This window comes from Hyaena hyaena, unplaced genomic scaffold, assembly GCF_003009895.1.
Source record: "Hyaena hyaena isolate Hyena2069 unplaced genomic scaffold, ASM300989v1 scaffold_987, whole genome shotgun sequence".
NCBI classification, from domain to species: domain Eukaryota; kingdom Metazoa; phylum Chordata; class Mammalia; order Carnivora; family Hyaenidae; genus Hyaena; species Hyaena hyaena.
Window position 1 is genome coordinate 170,741 of NW_024081617.1, and position 27,594 is coordinate 198,334.

Below are 27,594 nucleotides of genomic sequence, written 5' to 3' on the forward strand. Positions count from 1 at the left end.
ACACGTGAGGAACACTCCCATGCAGTGTACTGTGCTGTTGAACCTGAGGCAAGTGTTAGCAGGCCTCCATAGGCATCCCTTCTCCCGCTGTGTGTCATAGGTGCCTTATTGCTTGTTGTCCTTGATTTTGACCAGGGCAAGCCTCCTTATGCTGCTTCAGCAGAGGAAGTGGCCAAAGAGCTGAAGTCAAGATCCGGGGAATCCAAGTCATCCGCCGTGTCTTCAGATGGGTCCCTGGCTGAAAATGGAGCAGTGGCTGAGGAGAAGCCTGCTCCCCAGATGAACGGGAGCGCGGGCGATGCCAGGGCCCCCAGCCACTCGGAAAGTGCCTTGAACAATGACTCTAAGACGTGCAATACAAATCCTCACTTAAATGCACTAAGTACAGACAGTGCTTGCCGCAGAGCTGATGCTCTGGAGGCTGCTGTCTTAAAGAAAGAAGAGTAAACTTATTTTTTATAGAGGGTGAAGGATGCTGGAAGGGTAGGATTCAGGAATATCTGGAGAGAAAGAGAGCCTACAGTTATGTACATTTTTTCCTTTCCGTAAGAGAAAAATGAGGACTTTGGAAATTCGGATCCCTCTTTGATATCAGAGATTTAAACAACACATTTTTAGTTTTAACCAGTTGTAGTCAAAATGCTACAATAAAACAAAAAGAGAGAAAGAAAATGAAGAGCATTTGACTCCCACACTTAAAATGAAGTACACACAAAGTTTAAACTGGTTATGACAAAAGCCTATAGTTGTGTTTCTTGAACTATAAAGAAAACAAATTTTGGCAGTCTTTAAGTATATATAGCTTAAAATATCATTTTTAGCATTTGGCACCATATGTATGCCATTATCTTTGATTTTGCATTACTGTTCACAAGGAAGCTTTGTCTAAGGCTTTGATTTTATGATTATGAAAGAAATAAGGCACACCACGGTTTTTCTTTCTTACTTAAATCTCATCACTGTTGATGTGGTTCTTTTGTGTTAAAAAAAAAAAAAGTGCAACTATCAAAACTAAAAAATTTAGAGTAATATTGCCGTTCTGCTGATTTTAAATATGCAGTACATCATACTTACTTTACAAGCAAGTTAAATGGAGATAAAGTTGAAATCATAGAAGATGCAAATGACCTTTCAAAATCAACACAATGTGTTCTGAAACTTTTCGTGACTTAATACCATGCATCTGTGATCAATGAACTATGTGGTTTTGAATCGGACGTAGACCATTAGTGCTACTACTTGAGCTAACCTTCTGCATGGTTCATAATTTTTAAAGTGTGTAGTTAATATTATGCATGTTATTGTCCTTCCATTCTTACCAGTATGTGCCCATTTGCAAAACAAAATGCTAATAATCAGTAATAGTCCTATAAAAGATGTTAACTCTGTTTAGTCATTGACTGATCTTGCTCTAACCTTAAAATTTTGTGATTATTGACCTCTGTTGCATTTATTCTAAAACCCCCCCAAAATTATCTAGCTGTTTCAAATATCAACATTACCCTGGTGTATTCACTGCTGTATGCATTATTGTTCTTTGTTGCTGTTTTATGCCTTCATATTAGCAAAATATGAAATTCTGTGAAAAACAAAAAAAAATCCCTTTGATCTTAAAAAAAAAAACAAAAAAAACAACCCCCCCTTCTGTAGCAGGAAACAAATTGCTTGTTCTTGAGAACTTTCCCATCAAGAATTTAGTAGAAGCAGGTATACTTATATCATTTTGATGTTTTTGTTAATGTTTCCAAACAATGTACTTTGAAATCAGAATCACTTCTTATTCGTTTTCATATAATTCTCCTGATGCTCTTCATCACACATTAGTGATCAGAAATGAGATGTAATTCCCCAATCCCTGCCCGCAAGACCTGAGTAGGATCTTACTGTAAGTTGAAGGGAGTTCTGCCCTAACTCATGGATTGTGCAAGAATGAACTGCTGTTGGGTCTGACTGATTGTAGGTGGGTTGTGGCGTGGTGTATCGAAGGCTATTGAATGCAACTTACAATGCTTAATAAAAATCTTTATTCTTTTAGTATAAAGTACGGTGTCACTTTTAAATTCCTTGGAGCAACAGATCTGAGACTTCATTCAAGTGGAGACCCCTGCCTCCGCACCAGGCATGCTGGGTGCAAGGAGCGGGGTCTGGAGGTTGTGAGTTTGAGCCCGTGTCGGGGTGGGGGTGGGGAGAGAAAGCTCAACAGCTAAGAGCTCCCTCGAGTGAGTGCAGTTCAGAACTGTTCTGCGAGGGGTTCCGGGTCTCCAGCCCGAAGGGTCCCCGTGCTGGGAAGAGGGACTGAACGTGGAGAAAAAAAGCCCGAGGAGGAAGGGCACCAGATCCTGATAGAGGCATGTGCATTACTGACCAGGCCCACCGTTAATCGGGGTTTTCTGTGTGCGCACCTCGTGCCCTGCGGCACGCGGGGGACAGAAACCCAGCTTCGCAGTGTGGGGAGCTGCGCGCTTCCGGCCTGCGCGCGGGGAGGGACGTGGCCGGGCAGTTTTTTCGGCCCGGGTTTCGGCCGGCTCGGGGCGGGGCCGTGAGCCCTTCCGGTCTTTGCGCGGGGCAGGAAAGGGACGTGTGCGCTTCCGTCTTCTGCGCGGGGCGGGGCCATGAGCTGCTTCCGGCCTGTGCGCCGGACGGCGCAGAGCGGTGCCGTGAGCGCTTCCGGATTCTGCGCGGTTCGGGAGAGGGACGTAGGCGCTTCCGGCTGGTGCGTGGGGCGGGGCCGCTTCCGGCCTGTGCCTAGGGCGGGGCGGGGCCGTGAGCCGATTCCGGCTAGTGCGCGGGGTGGGGCTGCGAGCGCTTCCGGCTTGTGCTGGGGACACCTCGGGGCGGGGCCGTGAGCTTTTCCGGCCTCCGCCCCATCCGCCTGGGCGCTGCGCGCGCAAAGTCCGCACTCCACGGCCGTGTGCGTCGCTCGCCCCGCCGTAGGTCAAGGGTTGTTTTTCACCGTTTCTTGTTTTCTTTTGTAAAAGAGCTTTTATGGATCGCGTGTGTTACAAACGTAGTATATCTACTGTAGGAGCTCCAAACACTGCCGGTGCACAGAAAGGACAGAAAACCCCCAGTGACGTATGCATACGGACACACCTGTACACACCTGGTCCCTGCGCGGCCCGCGCACCTGTCAGGCCCCCAGACGCTCACGCCTGCATGGCATTCACGTTTCAGGGCGCAGGACAGGGGTGTACAAGTGAGGCCGTATCAGGTAAGAACACGGGGAATAAAACAAGGGACTGGGGGGGACGGGAGCCTGCAGCGCGGGGCCGGGCTCAGGGGGCAGTGTATACAGAGAACCCACCAACGAGGGGAGAAGGGTGCTGCTGTCCCCTGGGAGGTGGCTCGGTCCCCAGCACTGGCCCAGTGTTCCAGGAAAATGGGTTTCTGGTTGCCATCCGTATTGCTTCAGTTGTCAGTGAGGGTGACATTTCCCTTTGTACATTCGTGCACCCTCAGTTTGTCCATTTTCTACTCAACACCTTTAATATCCTGGCTCTTTTAAATTCTAAAAACCCAGGCTAAGGCAAACATTTTAAGAAAGAATTCACCGTCTATCCTCCGCGGTGTCATCACCTGCAAGTACGGAGGGAGTCTCCTCCCAGGCCTGTGGGCAGGCCAGCTCCTCCCTGCTGTGCTGTCCGCAGGAGCGGCTCCCCCTCCAGCCGTCTTATTCTCCCTCTGAGTCTTTGGAGAATACCGAATTTACTGTCCTTTTCCCTTTACTGCTTACTCCTCACCTGGTGGAGTGAGCCCTGCACAGGTTGCTTTCCCTCCTCCCAACCTGAGGCTGCTGGGCCTCTGCTCCTGGCTGGTCAGTCTCCCTAGCACAGCCAGGGGGGCAGGGGCCCCAAGGACCCGCAGATAGGCCAAAGCAGGCCCTGCACTAGGCGCTTCACCCTGTGCTGTGGGCTGGACTGCACAGGTGAGGTCTTGGAGACTCCATAAGGGACCCCCCCAGGGGGCCGGCTGGAAATTACCCAGGCAGAGCGGAAGCAGCTTCAGGGTGGTGCCTGGGACGGCCTTGGCCAGGTGTGCCGGAGGCACCAGCAGCTCGTGTAGCAAACCGCTGGAGGCACAGCAGCAGACTTCCCAGAGCTCGTCACACTGTGTCCGCTCCTGGCCATTGTGCATATCCATCTCTTCAGTCCTGACTGACCCAAACGTGGGTTATGTGAGTGTTATCCTGGTGTTGGTTTTCCCAGAGTGGCCCGTTTGTCCTGTTGGGGTGTTTTGTTAACAGCACCCTTTATGGTAAATTATATGGTCACTGGGCAGAGAGGCTTTTGTCTAGAAACTCATTGCTTCAAAACATCACAGGGCCATCCTAGCGATAGTCAACAGAAGGGCACTCTCGTAGCTATCCGAAAAACCCAGAAGGCTCCCAGAGTTCCCGTGGGTCACTGGTCATTTCAGTGGGTTCTGGATCAGGTCTCCCAAGGGGCTGCTCTTAGAACTCTCTTGGCATTCGCCAGGTTGCTTCATGTGTTACTGAAGCACACATCCAGCCTTGAACTAGTACCTCCTTTTTGACATCTCCCACCCCCCAGACAGTTACGAATTATCTGTCATCTGCTCTGGCATATGAGCTCCTTGGAGGTGGGACGCATCTAGCTGATTCACAGCTTTAAAACCTGCACTAGCTGTGCACCATCACACTGGGCAACCTAGATGAAGTGGACAAGCTCCCTCCACCCACACACACAACCCGCCAAAACTGAGGTATAAAGAAACAGGACATCTTAATATACTTGTAATTATTACAGAGATTGAATCAATAATCAGAAGCCTCCCAAAAAGAAAAGTCCACGACCAGATGGCTGGTGAATTTTACCACACATTTAGAGAAAAATTAACACCAATCCTTAAATTCTTCCCAAATGTTGAAGAGGAGGGAATGCTTCCTGACACTCTCTGAAGCCAGCACTGCCCTGATACCAAAGCCAGATAAAGACTCTACAAGAAAACTACAAACAAGGGTGCCTGGCTGGCTCAGTTGGTAGAGTGTGTGACTCTTGACCTCAGGGTCATGAGTTCGAGCCCCAAATTAGGTGTGGAGACTACAAAAAAAACAAAAACAAAACAACAAAACAATATCCCTCATTAACCTTGATGCAAAATTCTCAGCTAAATACCAGAAAACTAAATTCACCAGTATGTTAAAAAGATCGTACACCATGACGAAATGGAGTTTGTTCCTGAAATGCAAGGATGGTTCAGTCTCAAAATCAATCAGTGTGAGACACTACACCAACAGAAGGGGGAAAAGCCCACAGGATCATCTCAACTGATGCAGAAAAAGCATTTGACAAAATTCAACACACTTTCATGCTAAAAATCCTCAATAGGCAGGTACCTAGGTGGCTCAGTCAGGTAAGCATCTGGTTCTTGATTTCAGCTCAGGCCATGATCTCACAGTTTGTAAGTTTGAACCCCAAGTCTGTGCTGACAGGGTGGAGCCTGCTTGGGATTCTCTCTCTCTCCCTTCTCTCTTTGCACCTCCCCCAGGTGCATGCGCACACTCTCAAAATGAAATAAAAGTCAAGAAATTAGAAATAGAAACTTTTTCAGCAGAGTAAATGCCACATATGAAAAGCCCAAAGGAAACATCCTACTCAATGGTGAAAAGATTTTTTAAAAATCACATACAGATGCACAAAACCCAAAACAACTTTTCTCTTAAGATCAGAAAGGAGAAAGATGCCACTTTCACCACTTCTACTCAACACAGTATTGGAAGTTCTAGCGGGAGCAACTGGAAACACATGCATAAACAAACAAATAGCATCCAAATTAGGAAGAAGTACAATTATTTCTGTTCATAGAATACAAGATGTTATCTAAAATCAAAAAGACTTAGAAACTCTAGAGATTACACAAAATACCATTAGAACTAGTAAATTCAAAGTTATAAAGCTATAAAACTAATAAATCCTGTAAAGTTGCAGGATACTAAATCAACACATAAAAATCAGTTTTGTTTCCAAACACTCAGAATAAACAAAAGGAAATCAGGAACACAATTCCATTTACAATAACATAGAAAAGAAAAACAAACCCTAGTAATAAATTTAACCAAGGAGATAAAAGACTTGTGTGCTGAAAACTATAAGACATTGCTGAAAGCAATTAAAGACAGAAATAAATGGAAATATCCCATGTTCATGGATCAGAATATTAATATCGTTAAGATGGCAATACTATCCCAAATGATTTACAGATTCAGTGCAATCCCTGTGAAAATTATCATTGTCCTTTTTGCAGAAATGGAGAAGCCAGTTCTCAAATTCATAAAGAGTTGTAAGGGGCCTGGAAGAACCAAAACAATCCTGAAAAAGAAGTGCAAAGTTGAGGGGCGCCTGGGTGGCTCAGTCAGTTAACCGTCCGACTTCGGCTCAGGTCATGACCTCACGGTTTGTGGGTTCGAGCCCCGTGTTGGGCTCTGTGCTGACAGCTAGCTCAGAGCCTGGAGCCAGTCTTTGGCCTCTGTGTCTCCCTCTCTCTCTGACCCTCCCCTGCTCATGCTGTCTCTCTCTCTCTCTCAAAAATGAGTAAAACATTAATTTTTTTTTTAAAAAAGAAGTGCAAAGTTCAAGGTTTCACCATTCCTGATTCCAAAACTTACTACAAAGCTACAGAAACCAACACAGTATGGTATAAGGTTAGATGTAGAGACCAATGAAAGACAAGAAGCCCAGAAGTAACCCCTTGCCCACATGGTCAAATGATTTTGACAAGGGCACCATGATCGCTCAGTGAGGAAAGGACAGTGCTTTCAACAAACAGTACTGGGAAAACTCCGTGTCCACATGCAAAAGCATGACATTGGCCCTTATCCCAATGCAAAAATTAACTCAAAATGGATCAAAAGCCTAAACCTATAAAAATCTTGGAAGGAAACACAGGATGAAATCTTCATGACATTGATTTGGCAGTGGTTTTTTTTTTTTGTTTTTTTTGGATGTGACATCAGAATGCAAGGGCAACAAAAGAAAATAGAGGAACCTGATTTCCCCAATATTACAACTGACCGTGTGTCAGAGGACATGGTCATGGAGTGCAAGGACAACCGACAACATGACAGAACATTTGCAAATCATCAATCTGACAAGAGATTAGTACCCAGAATATATAAAGAACTCCCATAACTCAACAACAAGAAAACCCAGCCCAAATAAAAAATAAGGAAGGGCTCAAATAGACATTTATCCAGAGAAGATATACAGATAGCCAATAAGCTCATGAGAAGACCCCTAACATCATGTCATTAGGGAAATGCAGATCAAAACCGTAGTGATCACAGTTTCAATGGAACCAAATTGTTGCTAAAAACTAGCATAATGAATTGAGAAATCAATCAAAATAATTTTTACTTAAAAAAAACCCACCCAGAATGAGATATCATTTCACCCACATTAGGACAGCTATAATCAAAACATACACACACACACACACACACACACAGAAGATAACAAGTGTTGGTGAGGATGTGGAGAAATTGGAACACTTGTGCATGTTGGTGGGAATATAAAATGGTGCAGCAGCTGTGGAAAAAAGCATCGTTCTTAAAAATGTTAAAAATAGAATTACCATATGATTCACCAATCCCACTTCTGGGTATACACACAAAAGAAGTAAAAGCAGGGACACGAAAAGATATTTGCACACCCACATCATAACATTATTCACAAGAGCCAAAAGGTGGGAACAACCCAAGTGTCCTTCAACAAAGAATGGAGAAACCAAACGTGGATTATAAACGCAATGAAATAATAGTCTTAAAAAGGAAGGAAATTCTGTCACATGTTACAACATGGATGAACCTCGAAGACATGATGCCAGGTGAAGTCAGCCAGTCACAAGAAGTCAAATACTGTAGGATTCCACTTATCCGAGGTCCCTACAGTGGTCAAGATCACAGAGACAGGAAGTAGCTGGTGGGTGCCGGGGCTGGAGGGGTGGTGATGGAGGGGGTGTTTACTGGGGGGGACAATGAAAAAATTGGTGGAGGTGCATGATGGTGATGGCTGCAAACAGTGAACGGACTTCATGCCACAGAACTGTACACTCACAAATGGTCAAAATGGTACGTTTTATCTTGTGTATGTTGCCACAATTAAAAGAAAAGCCTGCACTAGCATTCAGTATACTTTGTCGAGAGAGAGTGAATCAGCATGTCCCAGAACATGCTGTTTTTCCACTGGGCAATAAGGAGAATAACACGTGTCCCATGCTTGGTGCGGGCACATGCTGTGGCTGCGCAGGGAGCAGGGTGGGGGTGCCTGCTGCCGTGGAACCCACCCTCTCATCCCAGCAGCATGCCTGGCCACTCGGTGGGTGGTGGTCCTGATGCTTACACGGACTCCGGACACGGACTCCGGAGTGGGGTGGACTTGGGCATGGAGGCAAAGCAGACCATGCGGGAGGATCAGAGCGCGTGGGTGGGCACCCGGGGGGGTGGGGGGGAGAGGAAGGACACTTCATCTCAAGGCCGATCCTTGCTTCCTGGGGCCTTGAGTCCAGCCCTGTGTGCTCCCCCTCCCTGTGTGACCTGTCCCGCTCCAGGCCTGTGTCCCCAGGGCACTTTGGGGTGTCTGACACTGTCTCCCTTGACAGCCACAGGAGCTGCACAGGACGTGGGACTGCTACCACACTGCGAACACAGTAGGCGCTCAATGCACCTCTAAGTAAACGAGTGAGGAGGACTCAGAGGAAGCATTTAGGACCCATGTGGACTCTTACTTTCATCTGCAGTCGGCCTGTGGTGTTGAAACAGCCTTGGGTAACAGGAAAGCATCTCTGCGGACATACACAGAGACCAGGAGGGGCAGGATGGCCAGGCGCCTGGGGGAGTCTGGGCCCCCAGCCCACTCCTTCCCCTCGCTGGCCAGCGGCCCCCTCCGGGAGGCGTTTCACTGCTTCCAGCCTCAGTTTGCTGGAGAACGGCAGGAGTCCCCTGCCCCGGGACTCCCGCCGGTCCTGTATACCTGTCGGTGGAGCGGCAGCGCCGAGGTGTCCGTGTGAGCGCTGGGCATGGAGCCATCACTGTCCAGGGCTGATGCTGAGTGCGTCCCAGGCACTGCCGGGGCCTGTGGGGAACCAAGCACAGGGCATGGCACCTGGTCAGTGCCTGACACACTGGCAACTACTGTCCTTGCTTGCAGACAAGGACGCGAAGTGTTGGGTGAGGGCTGCCCAGGTGCGGCAGCCCGCCCTCCACCTCAGTGGCCTCCAGAAGTTTCTGGCCGCACTGGACCACAAATGGGTGGAGGTGGACCCTGCAGGTTTGAGCGTCCCAGTACTGCTGTAGGGGACGGTCACTCAGCGGGGCCCAGGCCGGCTGGACTTGCAGGCCGCGCACTGCTCATCTGCACTGACCCACACCGGGGTGTTCGTGGGGGACAGGGCTTCCCAGAGCCCTCTGCACCATCTCCAGGAACAAGGACCCCAGAGGGGAGGGCAGCCACTGCGGTTCAGGTGGGAAGGCCTTGAGGCGCGGCAGATTCTGGCCAGCAAGGTGAGGTGGGGGCAGTGGGAGAGCCAGCTTGCCCCACTCCCCTCCCCCAGCTCCGTCTGGCTGCTGCCTCCCTGCTAAGGCCTTGCCAGCGCCAGGTCCGGGGCTCACCTGCGGGGGGCGGGGGGCTGGCTGCCAGGGCAGGTTTTCCTCCAGGGGAGGGAGGACTTCTGATGAACTGCTGGCACATGGGACAGGTGCCCCGAGAGGCTGCAGGCCTCAGCTGGGCACCTGTCGGGGGTGCTGCTGTGAGGGGCCTGCACCTGGCTTTCCCTCCAGTCTGGCGTTCTGTGCTTGAGGTGGCCAGCAGCCCCCCGGAGGAGGGTCAAGGGAGGGAACACCTACCGACTCCTCACTACAAGGCTCCTCACTCCACATCCATGGATGCAGCTGGAAGGAGGCAGGGGAGAGTCGGCTTCCAGAAGGTGGGGGGTGGGGGGGAGAAGGAGCCCGCAGAGCCGGCCCCTCCCCCACACACCACAGACCCTGACCACCCAGGTGAGGCTGCAGGGCCCAGAGCAAGGCGGCGGTGCCACCTCGGGCCCACCCCTCCAGCCCCTGCTGCCTGAAGCCACCAGCAGGGCTCCAAAATCCTGACTGGACAGGAGGACTGGGGGCTCCTTGGGGAGGCGGGGCTCAAATTCTAGGTAATCACGGTGTGCTCCTGGCTCCCCAGAAATCTGTCCTCTTGGGGCCGAGCATCAGAAAGTCCAGGATCCTGTGTGGGAGGGTCGGCCGGGAGGAAATCAGGGGGAAAGGGAGCAGGAAGGAAGATGCAAGAGGAAACTGCGCTGCCCCCTGTCCCTCTGCTGGATAAGAAGAGAGTTGGAACCAAGTAGCTGTTCCCCCGCCTTCTGAAGGTGGAAGGACATCCTCTGGGGTCTCCGGGGCCTGCCCACCCTTGTCCCCCCCAGCCTACCTCTTTTCATGGTGGGCCCCCCCCCCCAAGTCTCCTTCCTGCCCAGGCCCACCTGGTCCTGGCTTCCTTCCTCATCCATCCTGCCTCACAGGGGGTGTCCCTGGCCCACTTTCTGCTGGTGGGGGTCCCTGGCAAACTTGTCAGAGGAAGCCAGGCCTGCCTTTACCCAGAGGTCCCCCTGGCCCACCTTCTCCCTGGAGGGGTCCCCCTGCCCACCTTCTCCTCCAGAGGGGTCCCTTATCCTTGGCCCACCTTTTCTCTGGAGGGGTCCCTTTGCCCTCCTCATCCTTGGCCCACCTTCTCCCGGGCAACTCACCCCCCGCCCTCCCCCTCCCCTGGCCCTCCTCTTCCCCCAGAGGGGTCCCCCGGCCCTCCTCCTTCCCCGGAGAGACCCCCCCCGCCCACCTTCTCTCCAGGAGGGGTCCCCTGGCCCACCTTCTCCCCGGCAGGTCCCCCCGCCTTCCTCTTCCCCCGGAGGGGTCCCCCGGCCCACCGTTTCCCCGACAGGTACCCTCCTCTTCCCCCGGAGGGGTCCCCCGGCCCACCGTTTCCCGGGCAGGTCCCCCCGGCTCTCCTACTCTCCCAGAGAGGTCCCCTGGCCCACCTTCTCCCCGGCAGGTCCCCCCGGCCCTTCTCCTCCCCAGGAAGGGACCCCCAGGCCCACCTTCTCCCCGCGGTCGCCGGCCCGCCTTCCCTCGGCGGGAGCGGCGGCCCAGGCCGGCAGGCGGAGGCGGCGCCACCCGGGGCGCTGACGTAGAGGCCGCTCGGCGGCCGGGGGTCCCTTCGGTGGGGCCGCGGCTCCCCGCCCGCCGCCCCCGCGCGTCCATTCCCTTTTGTGTCCCGCGCGCGGCCCGGCCCCGCGCACACTCGCGCCCTGCGCCCCGGGGCCGGCGGGCGGCTCCCGGCGCGGCCCTGCTCCGCGCGCCCCGCTTTGTGTGGACGCGCCGGCCGGGTGCGCGCGGGCTGTCGTGCGCCCCCGGCCCCGTCCCGGCCCCGGCCCGGCGCGGCCCCCCGCCCGGCCCGCCCGGCCCGCCCGGCCCGACCCGGAGCGCAGCGCGGGCCGAGGGCGGGCGGGCGGCGCGCGAACATGGCGACGGTGCCCGTGTACTGCGTGTGCCGGCTCCCCTACGACGTTACCCGCTTCATGATCGAGTGCGACGCCTGCAAGGACTGGTTCCACGGCAGGTGAGCGCGCGGCCCGCGGGCCCGGCCCGGCCCCCCGGCCCCCGGCCCCCGGCCCCCCGGCCCGCCCGGCCCCCCGGCCCGGCCCGCGCCCCCCGGCCCCCCGGCCCGCCCGGCCCCCCGGCCCGCCGCGCGCCCGCCGCAGGCCCCCGCCGCCGCCGCCGCCGCCGCCGCCGCCGCTGCCGCCCGCCGGCCGCGCGCCCTTTTGTGCCCGGGGCGGGGGCCGGGCGGGCGGGCGCCCCTCGCGCGGCGCACAAAGCGGGCCCGGGGGCCGGGAGCCCGGGGAGTTGGGGCGCCTCGGGCCACACCGCTGACAGCGGGGCCGCGGGGAGGCCGGCTCCAGGCCCAGGCCCGGCCCGCCGCCTCCCCCGCGAAGTTGCAGGAACTTTCCCCGCGCGGGCCCCGGAGAGGCGCGAGCGGCGGCCCGGACGCCGGCGGGTCCGGCCAGGTTGGGGGGCGGCCGGCGCGCCCACCCTCCACCGCGGCCCCAGAGTCCCCTGACCCCGGCCGGCGCCCTCCAGCCCCCGCGGGGGTGGGTGACAGGACAGCGTCGTGCGGGTGGGGGTGTCGCGGCTTTGCCGCCTCCTCCCGGGGACCGGCGTGGTGCCCCGTTCCCCGCTTCTCCGCTCCCGACGGGGACGCCCCCCGGGCGCGACCTGACCTTATGCTCTCTGGGGGACGTGGGGTGGGGGGAGGTAAAACTGGGCCTTTGCCCCTGGCTGTGACCTGGCCCTGCGCCTAGTTTTCAAAGCGAGGCCCCTTCCCACCCAGAAGTAGATGGGAAGGAGGAAGACGAGGTGATTGCGGTGTCCAAACTGCTCCAACAGGTTCTCACGTGTTTGGGCCCCGCCGGCTGCGGCCTCAGACCCGCCAGGGGCAGGGCAGGGGCAGGAGGGGCGTGTGCGGTGGTGGCCGGTCCCTGATCCCCCAGAGAGGAGAGCCTCCCGCTCATCTTAAGGGTGGATGTTAGGGAGCCAGGCAGCCCGATGTGACAGGACCTGTTCAGGTTGGTCAGCACCGGGCCAGAGTCCCAGCCCCGTGCTTGTGACAGGGACTCACTCCAGGGTCAGGGACACCACTGAAGTCCCTTGGGCCTCCGGGGCTGCCTTCCTGCGGATGCCCAGGGCAGCGAGCGCCCCCCTCCCCCCCCCCCGGGGTGCAGACACAGGACTCTCCAGAACAGTGTTTATGTTGCTCTGCACACCCACCAACTGGCATCCTCTCCAAGTTCATGGCCAGACCAAGGGTGAAAGCTGCCATCTGATCCTTCAGGGCTCCTCAGTTCCAGACATGCTGAGAAGCTGACCCTGAGCGCCCTGGATGTGGAGGGCACTCTCCCTCCTCCCCCACCCGCCCAGGGCCTGCCCAGCTCCCTGGGTGCCCAGGCTTGGGGAAGGCCTGGAGGACCTTTGGCTGCCCAGGGGCCAAAGGTCGGGGAGGCGGAAGGCAGGCCAGTCCTGAGCTAGACTCTGAGATGGGAGAAGCCCCAGGAGTGAGGGACAGGCAGGGGAGAGGCTGAGGGCTAGCGTGCCTGGTGGGTGGCATTTGCTGGCCTGGCCAGGGCAGAGCTGGGGAGAGGGATGCGTCCTGACACCTTAAAGGGGACATTTGGGGACTCGTCTCTCCTCATTGCTCATTTCTCTCTAGAGGTCCTAGATTTGATCCAACGTGAGTACAGGTCCTTCCCTCAGCCCAGATTCATCTCCACCCACGCGGGGCTGGCATCTGAAAGGTGCTCTGCTTCTCCCCTGCCGTGGGCACCTTTTCTGTGCATCTGATCGAGGGCCCCTTGCAGGAGTGAGCCCTGAGCTGTAGCATCCCAGGTGGCTCAGGGCAGGTGCCGGGATGGGGAATGTAGGGTCAGGGGGTGGGCCTGGGCCATGTGGGGCACTCACAGCCCTGGGCACTCTTTCTCCCCACCCCTGCACGGACCCCCTCGGCTTTAACGGGAAGGTGTGTGCCGTGAGCCCTGTGCTTCCCCATCGCCAGGTACCTTTGGGCTGACCCAAGACTTTTCAGATCCACTACTCCCTGTACTCTTGTTTACTTTGTATTCAACAGCTCATTTTTAAAAAAAGTTTGAATACTTTATAACTTTTTATTTTAGAGAAGTTTAGACTTAAAGAGTTACAAAACTGGTTCAGTGTCGGTTCACGGGTCAGCCTGACTGCTCTGGAGTCAGCATCTTACCAGACTGTGCCGCCAGCATGGAAACTGAGGCAGAAACATGGGGGTGGTGCCGTGAACCAAACCGCGGGCCTCAGCAGGTTTTTCCCTGTACTGTCCTTTTTCTGCTCCAGGACCCTGCAGTGTATTTCACTCTCCTGACTGTTTCTTTCAGAAGGAAACCCCGTATCACTCCCTGAAATAGAACATTAGTATAACTTGTCGTCGACGGTACCTGTGAAAGTAAACATAACTGTTAAAGTCACAGGCTCCGTCTTGTCCCACCTGTGATCCGTCACATCCCTCTCCAGCACCTTGTTTTGGGCTGACCGGGAAGGGTCTCTGAGGCTGCGCACGCTCACAGTGGCCCAGGATTTGCTGGGAGGACTCTGGCGGGGTCAGGGGGTAAGGACGACATTGGGGCGGCCGCGTTCTAGGGGCAGCGTGTTTGCCCCTGAGCGGCGCTCTCTGCTGGGCCGGGCTGGAAGCACGGACACCCAGGAAAGCGGGAACCCGTGCTGCACCCCGTCTCCGGGGCTGGGGCACCTCAGCAGCCCGACTGGCCTTCACCGGCGCCCACGGTGACTTTGCTTCTGGAGGGATGGAGCGCGTGGCCAGCCACCCTCAGAGCTGTCTTGTGTGTGTGTCTGATAGGAAGCGTGGCACCCCATGGGCGCTGGGGGCCTTCCTCCTCAATTCAGGTGCTGCAGAGCCATTGGGGGGCCAGGCACCGGGTGGCCAGTGTCCTCCACCCCTGTCCACAAGGGGGTACAAGGCGGTTGCCTGGGCCAGTTGCTGTAGGAACCCAGCGTCTCGCCTCATCACCGGCCTGGTGTGACGAGTCTCTGTCCCGTGTCCTTTCAGTCGCCTGTTCTGTCGACTCAAAGGAGCTTGGAGGCGTCATGGGTAAAACGGATTTTAAGGAGCTCGAAAGCTGGAGGTGCAGCGCGAGTGCTTTGGTGACAGAAGTTTCGTTGACTTCTTGGTAGATGTTTCTGGGCGCGCGTTCTGCGTGGGATGCTGTGCTGGCTGCAGAGTTTCTTGGGGTCACAAGGCAGGTCCGTGTCCTCTTGCAGGGTTTCTTAGACCAGAGTCACACCTGTAGGTGAGGCGCTCTGTGCCAGCCTGGGGGGGCCTGTCCAGTCCCGAGCAGCACTGTGGGGGCAAGAGCGGGCAAGGAGGCATCAGGGACAGCCAGGGGTCTGTCCTGGAGGGGAGCGGAGGAGTGGGGGGGGGGGGGGGGGGGCTCCTTTGGCTGTTAGGGAGACACAGGGGATGAGGAAGGGGCCAGGAGCTGCTTCCAGGTGAGAGAGAGATGGTGCGTGGTGGGGGGGGGAGGGGCGGGGAGGACCCGAGGGATGGTTCCGGTGGGTTCTGGCACGGATCTCCCGGGTTCCTGCTTGTCCGTCTGTCCGACTGTGGTCCTCCTCGTAGGGACCCTGTCTCTGTTCTCACCTCCCCATCCTCCCACCCAGCCATAGCTTCTTGGGGCAGAGCCACGTCCGGGGGCACGGTCCCCGCGGGTGTCTGGTGACACTGAGCACGGCCAGTGGAATATGTGCGCACGGAGGGAAGGGAGGGCCTGCCAGGCATTGAGCTTCATTGTCGCGGCAATTAAGTCCTTGATCTGGGGATTCCCAAATACAGGGAAGGGACCATCCACGTGGAGATGGAGTCGAGGTGTGTTTGACACGTTTGGGCAGACGATTAATCATCTTGGAACAAGGGATTCTCTCTGTGCGAGTTTAAGAAGCTCCAAGCAGGTGGAGGCGGTGTCTTGCCAGCGTCTCGAGGGCAGAGCAGAGGCCCGTCCCTCGGTCCTAAGGGAGTGACACGGAGTCAGGTGCACTGTAACGGCCCGAAAGCGTGAGTTTTGGGAGGTGGCCGGCTGGAAGCGTGGGTGCTGCAAGCTCTGTCCCGGAGCCGCAGTCGTCGGGGTTGTGGGGACTCAGTCGGGCTGCAGGTGGCCAGATTGGAGGAGGGTTTGGGGGGCTTGGTGTGGGCCCAGCCCTCTTCCCGGGGGCTCCCTCTCCCCAGGAGCCATCCCCTTGTCTCTGTGCACATAGCACTTGGCCATGTGGCAGGACTTTATTCCAAAAGAACGAGGGACCTTGGGTGAGCGAGGGCCAGGACACAGTGCCCCTCGGTGGGGTGCACGGGGAGAGTCTAGCTGCTGCAGGACCGGGGCGGGGGAGCCAGGCCTCGGCTGCCTTCCGAGTGGCTGCTGCGGCTGCGGGTGACCCTCGCGCTGGTCTCTGTGGCGCCAGGGTTTTGTCTCTGTGGCTCCCACAGTGACCTGGCTGGTCGCTGGTCCGGCCACCTCACCCTCTCCCTTCAGGCGGAGAGGAGACCGCGGGCTCCTCACGCGAGGCCTGGGGACGCGCTCGGCCTCAGTGACTCTGGCTCCAGGACCCGAATGAACCCCAGGCACCGGCAACGCCATGCCTGTCGGTGGCTTTGCGGACACAGCGCGGATGGAATTGCTTGGGAGCCGGGAGCCCCTTGTGGCTTCAGGTGGGGACGCTGGGCTCTGTGCTGTGCCCTCTGCGTCTGGGCGCCCACCCAGCTGGGCCCCTTTCCCCCTCGCTCCATCTACTTTCCTGCCTTCCTTGGCCCCCAGCTTTTTGGTTTGGTGGTGGGTGACCCTAACCCTGCACTCTGTTCTCTTCCCCGAAAAGTGCTGGGTCATCTGCAGGAAAACAGAGTTCCAGCCAGTGATTGGCTTTGACCTCAGAGCGTGAGGCCTGAAGGTCCCTGTGGTGTTCCTCCTGGCAAACGGAGAAACCAGCCTTTTATCTTTTTTTAAAAGTTGGGAGTGAAATTCATATATCGTGGCAGTAACTTTTGTTTTATATTATTTTTAAATGTTTATTTATTTTGAGAGAGGGAGGGTAGGAGCGCATGTGTTCGTAGGAGAGGGACAGAGAGAGATTGAGAGAGACAGAGAGAATCCCAAGCAGGCTCCTGGCTGTCAGCACAAAGCCTGACGCAGGGCTCGAACTCACAAATGGTGAGATCATGACCTGAGCCAAAATCAAGCATCGTACTTTTTATTTTTATTTTTATTTTTATTTTTATTTTTTAACGTTTATTTATTTTTGAGACAGAGAGAGACAGAGCACGAGTTGGGGAGGGTCAGAGAGAGGAGGAGACACAAAATCTGAAGACAGGCTCCAGGCTCCGAGCTGTCAGCACAGAGCCCGACCTGGGGCTCGAACCCAGGAACCACGAGATCATGACCTGAGCTGAAGTGGGACGCTTAACCGACTGAGCCCCCAGGCGCCCCTCAAGCATCATACTTTTAACTGACTGAGCCACCTGGGCCCCCAACAATAACTATTTTAAAGTGCACAGTTTGTGGCATTTACTGCATTCAGAATAGTGCACAACAGTCACCTCTGAGTGGTTCCCACACATTTTCATCACCCCACAAGGAAACTCCGAGCCCATTAATCAACAGCTCCCCAGCCCCCATATGCCTCCCCAGTCCTGGACAACCATGTGTTGTCTGTGTCCTGATGGATTTAACTGTTCTGGACATTTCTGACAAATGGGATCACACGATACGTAACCTTTTGTGTGTGGCCTCTTCCACTCAGTGGAATGTCTTTAGGTCCATCCAGGCTGCGGCCGGTTCAGAACCTCACGGTGTCTACGGCCAGGTGCTGCTCCGTCGGGCAGACATACCACGTCTGTTCGTACATTCGTCGCCTGCACATTTGGGGTTTTCCTGCCTGTTTGTCAGTAATGCTGCTATGAATGCTCAAGTACAAATATTTGTTTGAAGACCTGTTTTCATTTCTTTTGGGAATTACCGTGTCATATGGTTATTCTGTGTTTAACTTTTTAACTAACCACAAGCTGTTTTCCACAGCGGCTGCACCCTTTTACGTTCCCACCGCCAATGTGGGAGCCGCCTGATAGCGCTTCATCTTCACTAACACCTGTTATTTTCCACTTTTCAAATCATAGGCATCCTAAGGGGTGTGAAGTAGGATCTCATTATTGCTTTGATATACATTTTCCTAGAGGCTGATGGTGTTGAGAGTGGTTAGGCCATCTTCAGAGCAACGACTCCTGAAATACTTTAAACCCATATTTAAATTGGGTTACTTGTCCTTTTATTGTTGAATTGTGAGAGTGCTTTATATATTTTGGACACTTAACCAGATACACAATTTGCCAATATTTTCTCATTCTGTGGGCTGCCTTTTCACTTTTGTGATAATGTCCATTGACACATACAAGTTTTAGTCTTGATGACTCAGATTTGTCTTTCTTTTTCGTTGCTTGTGCTTTTGGTGTCATATCTACAAATCCACTGTCAAATCCAAGGTCGTGAAGATCTATCTGCCCCTTTGATTTCTTCTAAGAGTTTTAGAATTTTAGCTCTTATCTTTGGTTTTTGATTTATTCTTTTATATATGATTTGAGGTAGGGATCCAGCTGCATTTGTTTGCAGGTGGAAGTCCGGTTGTCCCCATACCTTTTGTTTAAAAGGCTGTTCTTCAAGGGGCACCTGGGTGACTCAGTTGGTTGATCGTCCAACTTTGGCTCAGGTCATGATCTCACGGTTCATGAGTTCAAGCCACGCATCGGGCTCTGTGCTGACAGCTCGGAGCCTGGAGCCTGCTTCAGGTTCTGTGTCTCCCTCTCTCTCTATTTGTGCCCTGCCTGGACCCTGACTCTCTGTCTCTCAAAAATAAATAAACATTTTAAAAAATTTAGAAGGCTGTTCCTCCCCTCCTGAATGCCTTGGTAGCCTTGTTGAAAACCACTGGACTGCGTACATGGGTGTTTATCTCTGGACTCCGTTCCATTCCACGGTCCGCGTGACCCCTACACCACCGCCATGCTGTGTCGATGACTGTAGCTTTGTAGGTAGTTTTGAAACCAGAAAACATGACACCTCCACCTTGTTCTTTTTAAAATATTGTTTCAGCTTTTCAGGGCTCCTTCAATTCGGAATGAATTTAAGGCTTGGCTTCTCCATTTCTTCGAAAACTGCTGTTGGGATTTTGACAGGGACCACATTGAATCTGTAGACTGACTGCCATGGGTCGTACTGACATCTGAACAGTATTCCATTTTCTGATCCACGAGCTCAGGGTGTCTTTCCATTTATGTAGATTTAGGTCTCGGATTTCCTTCAGCAACGTGTTGTAAGTCTTTCATCCCTTGGTCAGTATTTTGCAGGTATTTTAGTCCTTTGGGTGCAATTGTAAGTAGGATAATTTCTGTAACTTTTTGGATCATTCATTGCTGGTACTTTTACCCCTTTTTAAAGAAATCGCCGTTTAGCGACTGAGTTTTCGGAACTAGGCCCACGTGGGGTGCAGGAGGTGTTCAGGCTTATGCTGGACTGTGCACACAGCTAGCTGCACACCCGTGTGCCCAGGGCGTGTCTGCACGCGTGGGGGAAGGGTGCTCTCCTTTTTCATTGTGCTTGTTGAGCCTGGCCTCTGTCACATTCCAGGTCGGCGTTTTCCAGGCATGTGGGGGCGCCCATGCAGGCATCACCTCCTTCAGGCTCCCCTGTGTGGGGTCAGGGTTGCTGACCCGCCCACTGCCCCCAGAGTGGTGGCGCTGGGCAGTTCTGGTCAGGAGGGGGGCAAATAGGCATGAGAGGTCTGCTCACCCAGGCTGACACCGTGATGGGCAGACGGCAGCAGTGTGACCCAGGGAGGGGGCTTCCCAGGACCTACAAGGTGGGCAGATTCCAGGGACGTGAGTCTGCAGGGTGGGTCAGCACTGCTCCCAGGGATGAGTTGAGGCTGAGGATGGTGAACGAGGCCCTGGGACAGGAGCTTGGGCTGTAGACTGAACCATGAGTTTATGCTGGGGTGTCCGGTGTCCCAAGGAAACTTTGGCCATGGTCTCTGGCCGTGAGCACCAGGGACTGGGCCCCCAAGTGGGGTACCATTTTCTGCTTCCCGTGAAGACACAAGGTGGCCTTGCTCCTTCCTGTGCCTGAAGGTGTGAGCATGGGGATGGTGCTTGGGGACTGCCCTGGGGCCGTGTCTGGGCTCAGATCCCCTGCCGCCCGGACCAGAGCGCACCCTTGCTGGGGATGCCAGCCGATACTTGGGGCTCCTCCTGTGTCTCCCACAGTGGCCGTCATTTTGCCTCCCTTTAGAAACCCCATCGAGGCACAGCCTGGGTATGAGCCTTGGAAGCCGGGCTGAGCAGGGGGGCCGGCTGTGAGGACATGGTCCAGGAGAGTATTAGCACATCCCTGCCTGGGAGGCACAGGGCCATTCGCTGTCCAGGCCCCACCTCACCTTCCTCTGAGCTCACCTGCCGCTGGCCAGAGAGAGGGCTCCTACAGAAGTGACTGAGTGTGCCAAGGGTGACACTTGGCATCCTGGAAAAATCTAGAAACTGTCACCTGATCCAGTCTGCCTCCCGGATAAGGAGGGCTGGGGAGGGTGGGGGATTGTGGGGGGGCTCCTGAGAGCTCCCCAGACCTTTGGGGAGGGAGCAGCATGGGGCCTGCTGGAGCCGAGCTGGGTTCGCACTAAACCTGTTGGAGTTGACACACAGTGCAAACCTCCCAGCAGCTCTTCCTGGCTGGCTTGTGACAACAGGCACTGGGAGGTGAGGTGTGTCCGGCCGCTTGCTGGGAGACGACCACCCAGGCCCCTCTGTGCTCCATCTGGTGAAAGTCCGCGGTTTTGTGCCGCAGACAGCAAGGAGTTCCCAGGCCTCAGACACTGGGCGCTGGGCACTGGGTAGCTCCTCGCCCGCCAGGTGGGGCAGCTGTCCGGTCGTCCGCAAGCACCTCAGGCAGCGCCGGGTACCCTGGTGTTGAGGCACCCAGAGTGCCCGTGCAGGAGGGGAGGTCGGTGAGGAGGCCCCCAGGATGTGGGCCAGGGAGGGGGTTCCATTCTGTCCTCAGCACAGTAGGACCAGGACAGGATGGGGTGCTCCCTGACGTACGCCTGGTTCACCAGGTTCTGTCCCAGGGCTGCAGGCTGTGGGCGGGGGGGTGGAGACCAGAGCCAGCTGCAGGGCTGGGGGGGGGGCCCTGGGGGGAGGGGTACCCTGGGCGGAGGGATGGGGGCCCAATGGGAGAGGCAGTTGTCACCCTGCCAGGGCCTCTGCCAGGCGCTGCTCCTGGCCTGAGCTCCCCGGGCTCTGGAGGGTGAAAGTGTTTGGTCTTGAGGCACCATGTCAGGGTGACCCTTGGATCCTGGTCTGGATGCTGGTGTAACCGGCCCAGCCTGGTCCGCTGTGGGTGGGGCCTCCCCTGCGTCCCCGCCCCTGCAGCCTGGGCCCGTCTGTGCAGGTGACCGGTGTTTACGATTGGGTCCCAGGCCCGGGATGCGGAGGAGGACGCGTGGGGGACCTGCCCTGGGCTGGGGGTGCATGCGGCAGAGGTGGGTCTTCCATCTAGGGGCCCCGCCACATCCCTTCCCCTTCTCTGGGCCCCATCTGGGCACCTTGCAGCTGGCTCCCGCCCCGGAGGACAGGTACAGCTGCTGTCTGCCTGACCTGGGGCGGCGGGGCGGCTGCCGGGCCCCCTCCCGACTCCCCTCCCCAGACTGAAATTCCTGTGGGGCCCCAGGGCAGTGCCAGCAGTGACCAGCGGGGTCCCCTGCAGGGGTGGGTGAGGGACTGGCGGGAGCAGGGTCTGCCCTGCCCGCTGCGTTTCCTCCGTGGAGACTGGGGGTGGGTGGGGGTGGGACGGAGGGCGCCCTGTGGCCCCCACAGCTGGGGGGAGGAAGCAGGCAGAGCTGGGGGTAGGCTGAGACGAGACTTCCCAGTGACTGAAGCCGACTCCAGACAGGATGCACGGGGCGGCGTGGCGCGGGGGCAGCGTTGGGGGCCTGGGCTCTGAGCAGGGGCGGAGCGCGCCCGGGGTGCCCCCTGCAGGTGTGGGCGCGCCCTGGGGGCACAGGGCGCCCAGGGGCGGGACGGAGGCGGCAGCACTGCTGCGGGCTGTATCCGCCTTCGTCAGGCGGGAGTCGAGCTTCTGACTTTTCTTGAACTTCTTACTGGGATGAGGGATCACCGCTTTTGTTCGTGTGTGAATGGCTAACGGAGCGGGTTTGCGAGTGGAGCGCTAGCGCGTGGTCTTTTCAGATGGAGGAGAAGGTTCGTCGTGACAAGCCCGTCTCTCCCGGACCCGGCCTGATTCCAGCTTGTGTGCGGAACTTGGGAGACACTCCTGTCGGGGCAGCACTGTGTTTCACCGCCCGCCCCCCCCCTACCCCCCGCACGGCACCGAGGACACTGCTGCGCCCGACACTGTTCCCACGCTTCCTGTGTGACCCCCTGGGGCTGCGTCCCGTCTGTGTCCCGCCGCTGGCCTCTGGTTAGCGGTCAGCTTGCTCCTCAGCTTGAGCTCCCCGTTGTGTGCAGGGACTGTCCTGGGGCCCGCGGGCACTGCCCGTGTGCGGCTGTGCCTGTTGGATGCAGTCCACGAGGGAAGGGCGCTGGGGGGACGGGCGGACAGCGTGGCAGGTGGGTTGTGCAGACGCCCCGCACACGGGTCGGCTTGGTCCCCACGGCGGTGTGCGCGTTCATGCCGGCGCCTGGAGCGCGTCTGCTGCACTTGTACTGAATCATGTCGCGTATTCCCCACCACCCACGGTCACTTCAGCCTGTGGCGGCCGGTGACGGGGGCCCCTGTCCGCCCTGCGCCTGTGGGGTTTCCTAAGTGGCCATGTGCCTTCTGACGCCGCCAGAGAGAGCAGGTCGGGCCTGAGAAGTCAATTGAGAGGCTGCTTCCTCAGATGGATGGGGATGCAGTCTGCTCCATCTCCTGCCCCCAGGGCTCCAGGGCTGCCAGAGGTTTACTACACATCCCCTCCCCCGTCCTTTGCAGGCCTGGTGGGAGGTCAGGCAATTTGCTTTTTTTTCCCGTGAACTTTTGATTTTACACTTCTTTTAGGTTTACAGAAAAATTGCAGGTGCGCCTGGGTGGCTCAGTCGGTTAAGCGACCAACTTCGGCTCAGGTCATGATCTCATGGTTCGTGGGTTCGAGCCCAGTGTTGGGCTCTGTGCTGACAGCTCAGAGCCTGGAGCCTGTTTCAGATTCTCTGTCTCCCTCTCTCTCTGACCCTCCCCTGCCCACCGTCTCTCTCCCTCAGAAATAAAAAACATTGAAAAAAATTTTTTAAAAATTGCAGACATGGTAGTGTTTGTGCGTACCTCTGACTCAGTTTCCCTGACTGTCAGCATCTCCCGTCACTGCTGTGCCCTGGTCGAAGCAATCTGGGCAGCGATTCCTCGTCTTCGTCCTCACCACGTGCCCACCGTTCGGGATCCTGAGGCCACGGAGGAACCACTCCTCACCCCCTGCTGCGCATGCGCCCGGGGAGGAGGGCAGCCCGACCACAGCGGTCCCTGGGGCACCGACTCACCGGCCCTGATCACGAGGGCACGGGGTCCTGGTGCTTCCCCTTCAGGGATTCTTCCAGGTCCCAAACTTGTGCTGCTAGGCTTCAGTCTGCTGTTTGGAAAGGAAGGATGTAACTAGGCTGGCACTGACACTGTCCTCGGGGAAGCCAGCCGAGAGAGCAGCCTGGGCCCCAGGCTCTGCCTCGGGCAGGTGTGGAGCGGATCGGGCCCAAGCCCTTCTTTCCCACGGGGGAGGGGGCCGTCTGCCTCCTCTCTGTCAGTGATGTTTCCAGATCCTGGGGCAACCTTGGGGAAGGGCCCCTGAGCCCCTGGGGTGGGCGTCTGTGCGGGGCAGCAGTCTGTGACCGCTGGGCGGGAGGCCCTGGGGCGGGAGGAGGCAGCCGGAGGCCCGTCCAGGTTATCTGACCAGAGCCCCCTACGCAGGGCCTCTGCGTGACCCAGGGCCCCGGCCGGCTCCCAGGGCCCCTTTGTGGGTCAGGAGCCAGTATGGCCAGGCTCCCCCCGGAACTGGCGGCCCAGAGGCCCGAGGGGGAGGGGTGGCGGGCCGGGCCCGTGTCTCCCTCGGGGCACCCTGGGATTCGGGTCCACTCCTAAGCTCCTGTGCGGTCCCCACCCCTGTTGTGCGGGAGGGTCCTCTCCGCGGGGAGCGTGCAGCCACCACCCGCACGGCACGCTGCTACTTAGTGGAGGAAAAGCCTCTTGCAGAGACACCCTGGGCACTTGGCTGCCTGCCCTTCTTACCTTCCTCAGTGAGACGGTCCTTGAGGCCTTCCCGGCAGCGGCAGCGTGCTGTCTGCGGAGCGGCCGTCACGGACAGGCGGGAGGGCGAGCTCCGGCCTGTGTGCTTGCCGGGTCCGTCCGTATGAGTCCGGGGGTCCAGCGTGCCCTGTGCGGTGACGGCCGTGGTTCTCGGGAGTGCTCCGGACCCCAGGCAGGACCCCGAGTCACGAGGGGGCCACCGATGCTCAGTGTTCCAAGCACACCGCGGGGCTGCAGGTGGCCAAGCGCGACCAGTGCCCTTCTCTGAGCCCCCAGCCCGCCGGCCACGGGGCTGCTGCTGCTGTTCTGTCTGGAGGTCAGTCCCTGCTCCAGGCCCCACTCCCTGCAGTTGTGCCCCTAGGGGTGTGGAGCAAGGCCCTCCAGGTTTCCGTCTCCTAATCTTTGCTCTTTTTGGTCATTTATGGTTTAAAAAAATGGCAAAGAGCAGATCTGACGATGTTCTAGTGGGACAGGACCTCGCGGCGCACCAGCCTCTGCTCTTCGGGAGGCACAGCCCTGGGAACCAAGCGCCTTGCACCAGACCACCCCACACACCCTCCAGGTGGATGCCCTCAGGGGTCCGCTGGGAGGGGGGACTGAGGACAGACCTCAACTCCTTTGGTCTAGAGTCATATGTCTGTTAATATGACCTTGACTGCTTTTGCGCTCTGGTCAAATTTGTCTTCCCAGCCACCTTGTGGGTCTGAGCGGCTTAGGGAACGGAAGGCTGTAATTCCCAGAGCCCCCGGCAGGGGCATCGGCTCTACATCTGCACACGTTTGGTTTCCCTAGAAACTGCTCCAGTTGACTCTGCAAAACCTGCTTCCGACTTTTAAAGGGACCGTGCCCTTTATCTGGAGGATCTGTGGAAAATCCAGTGGAACAGGTTTCAGAGCGTGTAGGGGACGTTGTGAATGTTCCTTTAATCTAGCAAGAACCCTAGCCTCTTAGGTAATGAGGTACGTGGTCACCAGGAAATGTTTATGCTGCTAAACAACCTTGAGTCGGGAATAAAAGCGGGACTCAGGGTTGCCTACGCGGTGTGATAAATACGCCAACGTGCTAAAGAGGTTACGAGAGTCTTCTTTCTGGTGCTTTTTTTATACTTTTCTACACTTTCCGACTTGTTTTCCAGGATCATAACATTGCTTCTTTTTTTTTAAAATTTATTTGTTGATGTTTGTTTATTTTTAGAGAGACACAGAGCATGCGTGGAGGAGGGTCAGAGAGGGAGACACAGAATCTGAAGCAGGCTTCAGGCTCTGAGCTGTCAGCACAGAGCCTGACACGGGGCTGGAACTCACGAACCGCGAGATCATGACCTGAGCCGAAGTCGGATGCTTAACCGACTGAGCCACCAGACGCCCCATAGCATTGCTTGTTCTATCTAACCTGACAAAAAGTACGTGGGAAATAAGATTGTCAGAGGCAGAGGCCATCCGCCATGGCCCATTTCACAGGCTTTGTGGAATCTGGGTTTGAGGATTTCCCCACCGGACAGCCACCCGGGGGCAGGGACACTCTCCAGGACCCCAACTCTGCCGGGAACGTGACGTGCGGTGTCTCCGCCCCTCTGTCACCCCCACTGCTGATGTGACCCCCCGGGCCTGCCCAGTCTGAGCCCCTCCTGTGGGGAGACCCAAGGACGCATGTGGCCAGCACTGGGGGACAGCAGAGAGACCAACTGTGTGAGCAGCCTCCCTCTGTTAGGTCCTGGCGCTCCGTCCTGCGGGCCAGCAGCTCCGCTCCAGGGAAGATACACAGTTTCGAGGCCCATGAGGACGCGACCCGAGAAGGGCTGGTGGGCATCGCCGGTGGACACGGCCTTGCCACGCAGGCGGAGGGCACGGTCAGTTCCAGTGTGAGAAGCTGGATGCGGCTTTGCAGACGGGAGCCCTCCTGTTCCCTCCTGTTTGGGGCTTTAAACCAGTGCTTCCAGGTCCTGAGTCTGTGGGTCAGGAGGAGAGTGACCTAAGGGCAAAGTAAGAGGAGCTTTCCAGTTGGATCTGTTTTATCTTTATTTTATTTTATTTTTTATTTATTTATTTTTTTAATATTTTTTATTTATTTCTAGGAGAGAGAGACAGCGTGAGCAGGGGAGGGTCAGAGAGAGAGGGAGTCACAGACTGAAACAGGCTCCAGGCTCTGAGCTGGCAGTCAGCACAGAGCCCGACGCGGGGCTCGAACCCACGAACCACGAGATCATGACCCGAGCGAAAGTCGGACGCTTAACCGACTAAGCCACCCAGGCGCCCCAAATCTTTATTTTATTTTTATAAAATGTTTATTTATTTTGAGAGAGACTATGAGTGGGGGAGGGGCAGAAGAAGGAGAGAGAGAATCCCAAGCAGGCTCCACGCTGTCAGCACAGAGTCCGATGCGGGGCTCGATCCCACGACCCTGGGATCATGACCTGAGTCAAAATCAAGAGTCAGACACTCAACCTACTGAGCCACCCAGCTGCCCCTGGATCGACTTTAGAAATGACAGCGAAGAATTCTGAAAATACAGTGTAAGCTTTGAGAAACTTAGGGTGTGGCGTCACGGAGAACGTCATGTGACCATGTTTGTCACGTGCCCTTTCCTTCTCACAACACAACAATTGAGCTGCACACGCACCCTTCGGCCCACGTCCCTCACACCTGTGTGCCCAGGAGGGTTGGCACCACACCAGGTGTGAATCCAAACATGTCTTGTTTTGTTTCTCACACAGTTTCCAAAATTCAGCTCAGTTTTGAGCGTTACTGAGGCACAACTGACGGTAGAATTGTCATCTGTTTAAAGTGCGCAGCATGGGGGCGCCTGGGTGGCTTAGTCAGTTAAGCGTATGACTTTCGCTTGGGTCATGATCTCGCGGTTCGTGGGTTCGAGCCCCACGTCGGGCTCTGTGCTGACTGCCAGCTCGGAGCCTGGAGCCTGTTTCAGTCTGTGACTCCCTCTCTCTCTGACCCTCCCCTGCTCACGCTGTCTCTCTCTCTCTCCTAGAAATAAATAAAACATTTAAAAAAATTAAAAAAAAATAAAGTGCGCAGCGTGAAGATGTGCTGTGTGTCTGTGTCGGGTTAAGGGACACGTCTGCACCGCGAGCAGCTACCCTTCCTGGGCGAGAACACAGTTCTGCTGTCCTGGTGGACGCCTGTGCCGTCTGTGGTGGTGTCCGCTCGGGTCGCTGGGATGCCTTCGTCTCCCGGCCGGCAGCTGCTGCCCCGTACAGTCTCCCCTCCGACCCCAGCACGCCTGTCGGTGGTGGTGGACCCGGGACTCCTGAGACGGGCTCCGTGCGTGACGGACAGCGTGTCCCCTCGTGCACCCACCGCCGCCTCACCCGGTGTTGCCTGAATGTATCCCAGGCGGGGCTCCAATGTTTCAGACCCGACAGCTAGTCTCTGAATCGTGCCCGCGGCAGCCAGCACACGTGGATGGTTTTCCCCTAGCTCATTTGTTTGTTTTATTTTTTTAATGTTTATTTTTGAGACAGAGAGACAGAGCGTGAGCGGGGGAGGGGCATAGAGAGAGGGAGACACAGAATCTGAAGCAGCTCCAGGCTCTGAGCTGGCAGCACAGAGCCCGACACGGGGCTCGAACCCACAAACCGTGAGATCACGACCTGAGCCGAAGTCGGACGCTGAACCCGCTGAGCCACCCGGGCGCCCCTACTGTGCGGCCTTTGTACGCGGTTTCATTCGT

General features: G+C 56.4%; 2 protein-coding genes across 3 annotated transcripts in view; both read left to right on the forward strand.

Annotated features, from left to right (window-relative positions):
* Positions 1-2,041, forward strand: part of FAM120A (family with sequence similarity 120A) — a 94,145-nt gene extending 92,104 nt beyond the window's left edge. For both annotated transcript variants that reach the window (XM_039221436.1, XM_039221434.1), the window contains one exon: positions 136-2,041. In XM_039221436.1, coding sequence (XP_039077367.1) covers positions 136-447 — 312 coding nt within the window. In that variant the 3' untranslated portion in view covers positions 448-2,041. The remainder of the gene's footprint in view (positions 1-135) is intronic.
* Positions 2,042-11,481: 9,440 nt separating this feature from the next.
* PHF2 (PHD finger protein 2) overlaps positions 11,482-27,594 on the forward strand; it is a 74,316-nt gene continuing 58,203 nt past the window's right edge. The window contains exon 1 of the mRNA XM_039221437.1: positions 11,482-11,618. Coding sequence (XP_039077368.1) covers positions 11,521-11,618 — 98 coding nt within the window. The 5' untranslated portion in view covers positions 11,482-11,520. The remainder of the gene's footprint in view (positions 11,619-27,594) is intronic.